At 49.6% G+C, this 11,032-nt stretch overlaps 2 protein-coding genes and 1 non-coding gene across 3 annotated transcripts, besides 3 other annotated features; all 3 read right to left on the bottom strand.

Annotated features, from left to right (window-relative positions):
- Nucleotides 1–129: 129 nt before the first annotated feature.
- Nucleotides 130–162: a microsatellite.
- Nucleotides 163–362: 200 nt separating this feature from the next.
- Nucleotides 363–534, bottom strand: Tb10_rRNA_1. Its single transcript, XR_002989802.1, has one exon. It is a non-coding gene; the product is annotated as an rRNA 5.8S (M3) (ribosomal RNA).
- Nucleotides 535–574: 40 nt separating this feature from the next.
- Nucleotides 575–632: a microsatellite.
- Nucleotides 633–4,631: 3,999 nt separating this feature from the next.
- Nucleotides 4,632–4,653: a sequence feature (AT_rich).
- Nucleotides 4,654–5,104: 451 nt separating this feature from the next.
- On the bottom strand, nucleotides 5,105–8,869 carry Tb10.61.0060 (expression site-associated gene 4 (ESAG4) protein, putative; the record flags this gene model as incomplete). The annotated part of the gene is made up of 1 exon (XM_822995.1): nucleotides 5,105–8,869. One exon carries the CDS (start codon nucleotides 8,867–8,869, stop codon nucleotides 5,105–5,107), a length of 3,765 nt encoding a protein of 1,254 aa, XP_828088.1.
- A 1,129-nt stretch (nucleotides 8,870–9,998) lies between these two features.
- On the bottom strand, nucleotides 9,999–10,829 carry Tb10.61.0080 (hypothetical protein, conserved; the record flags this gene model as incomplete). The annotated part of the gene is made up of 1 exon (XM_822994.1): nucleotides 9,999–10,829. One exon carries the CDS (start codon nucleotides 10,827–10,829, stop codon nucleotides 9,999–10,001), a length of 831 nt encoding a protein of 276 aa, XP_828087.1.
- Between the last annotated feature and the right edge of the window lie 203 nt (nucleotides 10,830–11,032).

Genomic DNA, 11,032 nt, shown 5'->3' with positions numbered 1-11,032 from the left:
TCTCCACAGCGGAACACACACATATGCATATATTATAGATATATATACATACGTCTAAACCGCCACAGACTCTCTGCATATACACACGACCTTTTTCCTTATATGTGCTCAACACACAAATCCACACACATATATATTATGTATATACATATATATATATATGCCTTTCCCATTTCTCTTCCATATCACTCACTACACACACGTATATGCGCGACATACTCCATTTTGCGAGTAGAAAGAGTTGAAAGATATCGTATATGTGCACACTCACAAACATGAATATGAACCACACGAGGAGAAGAGGTGGCGGGATTTTGTGCGTGCGTTGAACAACACAAAATAGGTGTGTGCTATGTTTTTATATTCGACACTGAGAAATGTGGCATGCACGGGGATGGCTCGAGAGAGCTTCTCCCATGCGCCGTTTGCGTTCAAAGATTGGGCAATGAAATGATTCTGCAATTGATACCACTTATCGCACTTTGCTGCGTTCTTCAACGAAATAGGAAGCCAAGTCATCCATCGCAACACGTTGTGGGAGCCGTGGTCAACAGGGAGAAAACATGCGAGGTTGATATACACATATCATATATACATAAATATATATAGAGAGATACGCATTACATACGTATTCTCTGTGTTATTACTATTGTATATTATGTAGAGCATGCATTAAAAAGTATATTAACACAGACACTCTAACACACATACATGTTAGAAAATAACAGAACTACGTATAGCATCCCTCATCTCCCATGTCAAACGGCATATAGAAACACATACATGTAAAACATATATGTATATTTTTGGTTGCATACTGTGAAATTATATATGCAATATTACGCGTTGCGACAAGACATGTGTTCTTGTGTTGCTTTTCTGTGCAGGTGCCGAAACATATATGGGAACCTGCGGAGGATGGTGGTTAAAGTGGGTTTGCCATCAATAATGCTTTGTGGACTTGAGTTTCAGCGGACCTATGGAAGAATGTATATGCTGTTCCCTATTGTTGAAGGTGCCGTTGAGGCGTTGTATCGTCTTTTCTGTTAAAGAGCGTGATGTTATTCTTAGTAGGTTTTTTTATTTTTGTGATTGGAGTTATTGTGGCAGTGGTGGTGGTGACGGGGTCGGTTTATTTTTGCATGCTTGATGAGGAGGCGACGTGCGTGTCGGTCGGGCTGACGCCACGTCTGTTGGGTTGAAAATGTTTCCTTTTTTCTTAGTGTTTACCGTTCGCTTGGGTGCTGTCTGTTGCTTCTCTTTTGTTGGTGGGCCGTTTCCTTGAACTCACGTTTTGGTAAGGGGGCGGGGGGGGGGCAGATTGTGAGTGCGGATGCGCGATGGTTGAGCGCCGCATATTGCTTCATAGCTCTTTGTTTTTAAAGTTTGTTTTCTTGAGTTGAGCAGCGAGTTTTCGTTGTGGACCTCCGCTGACATGTGTTTGTGCTGCCGTGTGCGCGGACGCATCTTTCCATAGCATTGAGGGTTACAGAAACGACCATTATGATTAGGGTTGGTGTTAGGGTTCTTCGGGCACGACTTCATAACCGATCAGGGCCCTCTGCAGCCTTGATTTTACACATCTCCATAACCCTAACCTTTTGAGGCTTCAAACACGAAACTTTTGAGTGCGCCGGAACGTGCTGCAGCGGCTTCATTCACCAGAAAATGATTTTTTCATTTTGTATTTTGCCACGTGTGCGGGGTTTGAGTAACCTCGACCCTCAGTGGTGTGCGTCTGCCTTTCCACTCCCAAGCACTTTACACGTGGCAAGACGCTGTTTTGATGCCATCGCTCCACTTATGTTTGGGTTGCGGTAACGCTCTTGTTTCGGTCTGCGTTCCTGATGCCGACACACCGTCAATCCTGCCTTATTTGCGAAGGGTTCTTGTATGATGCGGTTCCACCTTTTCCTGGTCATAGTTTCCTTGTCTTTCTGTTTCGAGGTAAAGCGACACCTCAGACATGGTAACATGAGGTGACATGTTGCGTCCCGAGTGCCTCCCGCTCTCAGTGGACTTCCATTACATTCACCTTCTGATTGCCCTTTTCTGGGATTTAAAGTTCCCCACGGGGGGTTTTATGTGCCCGTTTTCATTCCAAATGGCAATACTTCAGATACATCGCCGATGAGGACTCTGTTTTTTTTTGTTTTTTAAAAAATCGATGCCTTCAGCTACCGTTTTAAATACTCTTTACCATTCATGCAGCACAATTGCGCTTGGCTACCTTACATGTAGCCGACCCCTTTGCATATGAGGGGTGACCGAATTACATTTCACATTAGAAAATGATTACGGAGCAACGTCCCCCCCTCCCCACCACCACTGTGGGTTCAGGTCCCGCCGCGGCCACCGTGGACTCGTTCATACTCGCAAATACGGCGTCTCCATCGCTTTATTTTTTTTTTGCATGCTTTCGGCGGAGATGCGTTGAGTCGAACTGCCTTACCGATACGCCTATGCCGAAACGTGGTCGTATCTCTCTTTATTTTCAGAGTGATTCCATTTGATGCGGGACGAATGTGAGCAAGGATGCGCCATCAGCGCACAAATGCTTCCGAAAAGGTGTAAAACGTAATGCATATTCCATTGCACTTCCATTTCATTTCTCCCGCAACGTCATTGTTTATTCATTTGCGATGTGCTGAAGCTTTAAGGCCAGCAGCACCTTTTGATTCGTTCCTGTCAGCGCGGCATTTATTGTACAGCGCGCGCCCGCATCGGCATATTCACTTGGATACGCGCTGGGGTCAGTCCGCTACACATGTGACGAAACATGTAAAGACTGAGGGTGGGACGGCGTCTCAGGGCCGGCGAAATGGACATGATGCTGTTGAGCAATACCTTCTCGCTTCTGCACTTTTATATGTCCTTTAGTTGTATCAGTTAACATGTTCAATGTAATTTATGCATTGCATTTGGCCCCTTACTGCTCGGTAGTATTGTGGTTCTGACGCATTGCCACTGATCTCTCTGTCTTCTTCCCATGAAATGGTGACGGCACCCGAAGTGTCATCCAACTTTCTCAGCTTAACATCTCGAATTCGATACCACACGGCGGCGAACGCCTGCACTTCACGCTGATATGTTCTCTAATGCCTGCTGAGCACATTCATATTTAGCAGCGTTAGCCACCTCCCCCACGTGACGGCGATTATTCCCATTAGGGCTTCCGCACCGTGCGCACCACGTCCGTTCCGTTAAGTTCCTCATTATTGTTGGCGCTCTCGCTATGACGCCATCGATGGGAGAAATAATTCCCCGCAGATTCAGAGGCCACCGGGTTCAAACTTTTTACGCGTTCCCGCTAAAAAAAAAAACAAAAACAAGGCGACGGCTCAGTTAAAGTCGGGTGGCGGTGGCCGTACCGAACCATGCGGGGTTGCTGACGCCGCGGGTGTTGCGACGGTTGCACTAATCATATTTTCCTCCATGCAGCAGCGATATCCCGTAAAGCGATGTGCCACTCGGCAGGTTGCGCCCAACTCCAACTCTTCTCAAACTCAACCGGTGCGGATCCGGTTGACAGTTTCACGGGTTTGGGTTATTTTATTTTATTTTTTTCATACAGCGACTCGTCGCTCTGCTTGTGCACATTCGGAGAGTGGCCCGTTTCACACATCAATCGAGAGCAAGTTGATCCCCCCCCCCCACACACACACCCAGCGTGGGGAATAGGTTTAGATATTTGTCGCGGACCATTGAGGGATGAAAACACATCCAAAAGCATCCAACCGAGCCCTTTAGAGATGGTTCAGGACACGAAGCACCATCGCCCCCCTCGCATGTCACAACAGTTCACGACACGGGAATACGGATTGTGCATCACCAAGAGGGAAAAATACATCAGCTTGGCTCTCTGTTGTATATTCTGCGCTGGGGCCCGTGGCGCTTAGGGCTCACGCAACTCAGCTACTCCGTCTACCGCCTCGCTACTATTAATGTTAAAGGACCACGCATTCTGTACCCCGAACCTCCCTGAATGCTCCACGGCAAAGCAGCAACATTGCCTCTGTGATAATCTCAACGAGGTTGCGAGTTTTTTTTAATTTGTGTGTGGCTGTTGTGACAGAGTTCCCGCCACGGGTGTTCTTAGCATAGTTGTGCGTGCGTAAACACTGGGATTGCTGTCGCAAAAAAAAAAAACAACACATACACACATACACACACTTGGGACCCTTGTGGAATGTAGAAATAGGGAGGAAAGTGTGTAACAAAACAACAGGGGGTTGGGAAACACAAGGAAGGGGATGGAGAAATGATGCAGGGATTCAGTTAAGTAAGCGAGCCGTCAAGCCGCATTACGCAGAGCCACAGCGTGTTGGTAAAACAGGGTCTCCGGAGGGCGGTTTATATGGGCGCAACGTGGTGTCCATGGCTGGAAACAAATGCTCGGGCCATCTTGGAATGAGAAAACCAACATGAGAAGAATAGAGGCGTAACATCGAATATTCGTAAATTCACGAGTTGAACACACTGCAATGCGTACGCTTTTTTTTTTTTTCGTCATGCCAAGGACCCTTGTGGGAGATCCGGCGAACCAATTTAAAATTTAAAAAGAGGCGGAGGCAGTAAGGGCGACCTTAAAAGCTGTTATATGTAATAAAGGTATAGCAAAATAATGGTGGTTAAAAAAAAATAAAAATAAAAGCAACAACAATGCTGCTTCAGGTGGATATGCAAAGCAATACCCCCAGTGTATAAAAATTTTTCGATTAATAAGCAATACGCAAATCTATGCACATCCCAGTAACGTGGTGCAGGGAAAAGGACGCCAAAAGAAGAAAATAAATGGTGAACTAAATTGCAGTCTCCCAGCGACGTTGGGGGTATCACTGATGCCACGAGAATGGTGTCCAGGTATAATATAAACATAAGTGCTTATCTTTTCTCCTATCTTTGTAGAGCAAGCAAACAAACGACACATCTTAAACGAGGTCCACCCATGAGAGAATCGCAATTACGCGACTCTTTAAAAGGCATAAATACCACTGCGATTGAAAAGCGGTAAAAAAATCAAACGAATCCAGGGAAAGAATATATATATATATATACAAAGGATTATTTCAATGTAAAAAGGGTACTCGGTTTCCTTCTTGATTTATTCTCGTTCGCTGCTTGTGGGGGAGTTTCGCGGTGCTCCTTCCCAACCAGACCACAGACCTTGCAAAGGTAAGAATGCTAGGGATGACCGTCGCCTTGTGTCCACGGAGGGCTCAACGGTATTGCCAGCTGTGAAATCAACGACATGGCCCACTTTTGTTGCTATACGCCGCATAACTTCCTGACAGTCGTTATCATCCCACACGGACTTGGTTTTCGGTGGCAACGTCACACGCCAACGCTCGCAGAAGGGCACTAACAACTTTTTCCGTTGTGATGCTGTAAAAGTGCCAAAAAGTGCGCGCATGACTGCCACTATCGCCTGTGCTGACTGACCCAATTCACAAAAGGACGCGCAGTCGCTGGTGGATGCGTTTATTATCCCGCTATCCGCAATCAGATCGACTTCCCCGTCGAGGCGCAGTGCAGCGAAGGACCGACCGACCACAGCATCAACTTGGTACATTTCCACCGGATCGGGAACACCACGCAGTGGGACGGCGCCCAGCGCAGTGACGTCAAGTTGCTCACGCTCTGCTGTGCTTAGCGAAAGGTATGTTGCACGTGTTAGCAATATCTGTCCACCATTCGCAGCGCTCTCTGTGCGGGCAGCCATGTTCGACGTATGACCATAGTAGTCGTAACCCTTTGTCACCTCATCGTGGCGAATGTCACACAATCCGGTGTGCACACCAACTCGCACTCGGAGGCCATTCCACAACTTTCGGTACACGTCGGGGTCCAGGCGTGCGGTTGGCGGCACGTATCCCTCACTTTCTAACGCACGGTCCTGCTCAAGACTGCGATAATACTCGTCAAATACGGACGCGCCCCAGTTGTGGCGAAGGAACGCCCTCTGCAGATCCCGCACAAGTTGCACCGCCATAAACACATTTCGGCTCGCGATCATGAACGAGTCCCCAACGGTCTTCACCTCGTAACACTCGTACTGGGAGATCAGCGCGCGGATCAACTTGTGGTGTGTGGCAACGGCATCAGCCATGACATCGGGGTGGGCAGCCCACTGTGCCGTGCTGCTTTCAATATCTGTGAAAACAATTGTCACAGGATCTGTGGGCTCCTTTGGCGCGCTGTTGTTATCACGGGTGCTGCGCAGGACAAAGTATGGAACCACGCCCAGAGCCACCATAAGAAACAAAGCAAAGGTAGCACCGATGATGACGCCCACCAGCGACGCCCCGGAGAGTTTTCCTTCGCTAGGGTCTCTGAAGCTCATTGACGGTGTCATGGGATTTGTAAGTGGAGGAATGGAGGCGTTGAGGGCACGGGCCATAGACCACACGGATACCTGCGTTGCGCCATAGTTTGAGGCACAATCATTCTTCGAAAGTTTCTCTGCGGTGTCGCATTTTGTGTCGTCGAATACACCGTAGCGCATGTCATCAGAGATGATGGAAGAATCGGCATAGAAGAAATTTACCAACGTGTCTGGACTCATTTCTTCTACATGAAGAAGTATTACCCGCATCAATCGACCGGTTGCGAATGCCAGAAGTGATAGGGGTGTCCACAATCGTGAGTCTTTTTCAACATCATGGAACAGTTGAGCAGTCTTCGATGAGGTTTCAGTATCACCCCAATGTGGCAAGCTGGTGGCAAACACAAGACGTGCGGCGCCTGCGGTGTTATTGAGGGCCGTGGTAAACATATCATACAGTAATGAAAATTCCCCGAAGAGAACAATAACACGCAAATCGTTGCGTTCTTCAAGTTTCCTCGCGATTTCCCTCACATCTGGAACGGAAAGGCCAATGACAAACACGGTCCCACTTATCGGAAGGTATTTACCAACACCTTCCCCATCTTCACGTATGACAGCAGAACGTAGTGAGACACCGAATTCATTTAGTGAACTCCGCAGAAAATCTGCAATTCCATCCGCTTCGTTGCTGCAGATGACGGCATCAACAGTACCGACCCCGTCGCCTGCGAGGTACGATGAAAGAACGTAAAGTTGTTGTTCCAGGGTGGGCGAGAGATGAATCACGTGCCTCCTGAACTTATTCAGCTGTGGTTTGAGTTCCAGGGGATCGATAAAGGTTATATTCGGCGTGTCCAACATCGCCTCAGTCACGGGGCCAAACACAGCGGTTACGATTCTTTCACCTTGCTCATACCGAAGATCGTTCGCTGCCTCAGCTATGGTAGTATTAAATGCGTGCAGAAAGAACCTGTCCGAGTGTCCCAAATCACCCTTGCCGACAAGATGGGAGGCCCCCTTCTGCCACAGCGCAGCTGCCTTCGACGCGGTGTCGTCGTCTTCCATGAAAACGGTGAGTCCATTCAGTGGCCCTTGAAGCTCCGAAGATTCAGTATAGCACTGCGAAGCCTTCACCACTGTGAATCCACTTTCCATTGTCGTCGTCTGGCCATTTTCCAACATCTCTTTCACATACACCGCCTTGCTGCCTTGGTTACACTCACAGGTGGCGCCATGCTTGGCCGCCTCCCCCTCACACGTACCGCCATAATCACCGATCACAATGTCATTGATGACGTAGCGCCGTTGGCTGTATAGCGACCTGACAAAAGTAGTGCGGTCCTTGAGCCATTCAAGACTACTAAGTGCCTGGGTCAATACCTCCCCCGCAAGCCACCCATACACCATCAACTCTCCCTCAGTGCCATGGGTCAGGAAATAATCTGCTTCAGTGATGTTGGTTTCGCTGACGTGAGTTTTCAGGTATTCACTCATAACTCCTTGAAAACGCTTGATTGCTATGTACTGGCTGTCCTTCGCAAGCGGATTGGTGCCTGTGAAAAGTAGCTGCCCGGGCGCGAATGAGGTTCCTGCAGTTGCCAGAGCGTGTAACCACATTTGTGCAAGTGACGCCTGGACGGATGATGGACCAAGAATATAAGAGCGAGCGATGCGCTCCTCCGCTACCATCATCATCAAGAACTTCGCGGTATCTTTTTCTGGCGCACCAAAGACAATGATGGCCTGAGGAAGGGCGGCGGCGAAGCGCTCGAACACCTCTCTGAACTCACCATCAGGAGCGGGCTCACCGTCTGGACTCATCACGGTGAACACACCATGCAGCTCATAACCCATCTGAGACATCACGTTCACTGTTAAAGCATACTCCTCGTCGCCATAATGAACACCCTGAAGGTACATGAAACCTAAGCGCAGCACGCGCAACTGGCACAGCGCATAGCGAATGAGAGCCAACGTCTCAGCAGCGGGGTCGGCACGCAGAAAGTAAAGGTACGGATTCCATTGTCGGATAAAAGTGGATCCAGTCATAGGGGAAAATGCCACGACATTATGTTTCATAAGGATTGGAAGAGCAAGGTACGTGACAATGTCACCGAGGGGTCCATACACTATAACAATTTTATTCTGGTCCGTTTCCAGCTCCAACTGCTCTTTAATGAAATCTTGGGGCATCAGGTCAAGGTTCCTAGGATAAACAACCTCAACTTTCACGCTTCCGGCGACAGTCCAGTTTCGTGACTCTAGTGAGGCACTGAAGCCAGCATTGATCGCGGTCACATACTCCTGCGGCATGTACGCGCTCCACGTGGCGGAGAGAACCTTGGCTGTCGCATTAGCCTCGGCGCCCACTGACAATTGCGGCAGGACGATGAGCAGAAGTAACAACGCGACCGGAGCTCTCAATATCACGGAAAGTGTGTCCATGGCGACACGACACACAGCTCCTCCCGTCGGAAGGGAATGTTCCCCGCCACTCGGTGCGGGTGAGGCATTGCGGTCGTCCAAGTGAAGCATATTCATCGCAGTGTCTTTGATGGTCTACGTGTAAAAGTGGTTGTCACACTGGAACAAAAGAAAGGGAGCGGCTGCCGGGTAAGAGAGGGCAAGGATTGTTAGGTGAAACTGGGAACCACGTAACGCCAAGAACGGGATGCCCATATCGAGGGGGAAAAATATAAACGGTAGCGCGCAACAAGTCATATTAAGATTTACGGATGTCAACACACACGTTGTTCCATCACAGGCATAAAAAACAGTAACGCAGGCGCGAAACTGTGCTTGTTGTGCCAGAGGCGGCGGTGTCACAATGCGCAAGACCACCCCACAGCAGTGCAAACCTCCCAAGGTATGCGCCGCGCGCGGCGGAGTGGACCACCGATAGGTAAAACAATAATGTACCATTAAGAGGTCAAGCGGTGCTGTCTCAACGGAGCCCCCAATCACGGCGGATGTGCCGCCCCTTTGCCACTAATTGGTTGGAGGAGAGGGAGCGTATTTTTCGCTACACACAACCAGTGAAAAAACGGCTGCAAAAATAACATTTGTTGGTCATAAAAGAAGCACAAGGCACAAGCCGCGTCCATTCCCCGCAGCGGAAGTGATAACTTGCGTACTTACCGCCATCACTGTTGGCAAGAAGGCTCTCTTGACTGTGCAAATGGAAGAGCCGCTACCGAACTAAGGGTTTCGTGAACAGTTCGTCCACTCGCCATCCCTTGGCGCCATTGTTAGGCAAGAAACGCTATGGGCGCCACGCAGGCGTTAATCCCCTTCAGCCACTGCAAGCGAACCGACACTCAAACTTGACATCACCGTGCGGCAGTGGGCAGTTTCGCACACGTGTGTCCGGAGGGACGTGTTTGACTAGTAGGAAACAAGTCAGCCAGACAGATATGGGAGTTCCCCCACGTTAGTTAAATCCTGTCCACATCCCAAGACAATTCGAGCGGGAACGACAGGGGGATTTTTTAGACAACCGAGGTGGTGGAGAAGTTCACTCCACAGGAAAAAACATAGAGTTTGTTGTGAGAAGAAATTCCTGCCAACGGGTGCACCGGTCCAAAACAAACCATAAAGTCTCACCCTCGACCGCTAGAGTGAACCGCAAAAAAGACGGATTCACTTGGGCGCTCCCACGGAAACCGTGTTGTTACACAGCAAATGGAAGAATTTTCAAATCACACATATCCCCTGCTTCATTCGTGGGTTTACCAACGCCTCCCTCAGCCGCCGCCGTGGAATAACAGGTCAAGCATTCACGGAGAAGGGAAAACTGTTCTCCATGCAACAGCTTTTTCGCTTCGATAAGGTCTTCCCGCTCACAGTCCGTAGAACACGCCCGGCTTGCCACGTCAGCCGGCAGCGTGCCCCGTCGAATGCCGCCTAACGATAAGGACCGGAGGAACAGGAGAATGACAGATGTTCCATTCCACCCTCGACTCTGGACTACGCACGGCTCAAGGAAAGTGTCAATTGGAACTCGGACAGCACCGAACCCCAATTTATCCGCACAGGACTTGAGCTTCTTATCTCCTTCCGGGATGCGCATGAAGTGAGCGAGCACGACGAAACGGGGGGAGAGACAGTCCGTATCTTCCTCACAATGCGCCTCGCCATCGTCATTGCCCACACCAGGATGAAGCAGCATCTTGCAGGTGGTAAGCAGTTCCCTAATATCCACGCGGTAGTACATCAGATCTGAACCCAATACCAACCGAATAGCGCGTGTAGGGCGACGCAGATGGGACCCTGAACACAGATGCGACAGCACACGGAGGAGGCGCTCGGAACCCTCTTCACCCCACTCCAGTTCACAAGATAGCAACGCCCGTCCCTCCATGCTGCACGGAAGGGGCCTAACCAACTCATCACTACCAACCTGAAGCAGTGCCAACCCAAGTTGCTCCGCGCTTGCCGCCACAAGGCTCAAGCAGTCTTTGGACGCGTCCGTGAAGGCCACACTAAGGTGCGGGAAGAGCATCGCAGTGGTGAAGCCAACTAATCCACAGCCACATCCCAATTCAACCGCCCATGGTCGGCAGCCCGCAGATGTGTCGTGCTCAGCTTCGCTGGGCAATAGGCATTTACCAAACTTAGCCAGAAAGGCGGCTAGTACATGAGCGCCATGGTACACCCGAAGCCCGGTGGAACACACTTCATTCCCAGATGCAGATGGTTTACCTT

The sequence above is a fragment of the Trypanosoma brucei genome, chromosome 10 (genome assembly GCF_000002445.2).
Source record: "Trypanosoma brucei brucei TREU927 chromosome 10, whole genome shotgun sequence".
Classification (NCBI taxonomy): domain Eukaryota; phylum Euglenozoa; class Kinetoplastea; order Trypanosomatida; family Trypanosomatidae; genus Trypanosoma; species Trypanosoma brucei.
This window is presented reverse-complemented; position numbering and strand designations above follow the sequence as displayed.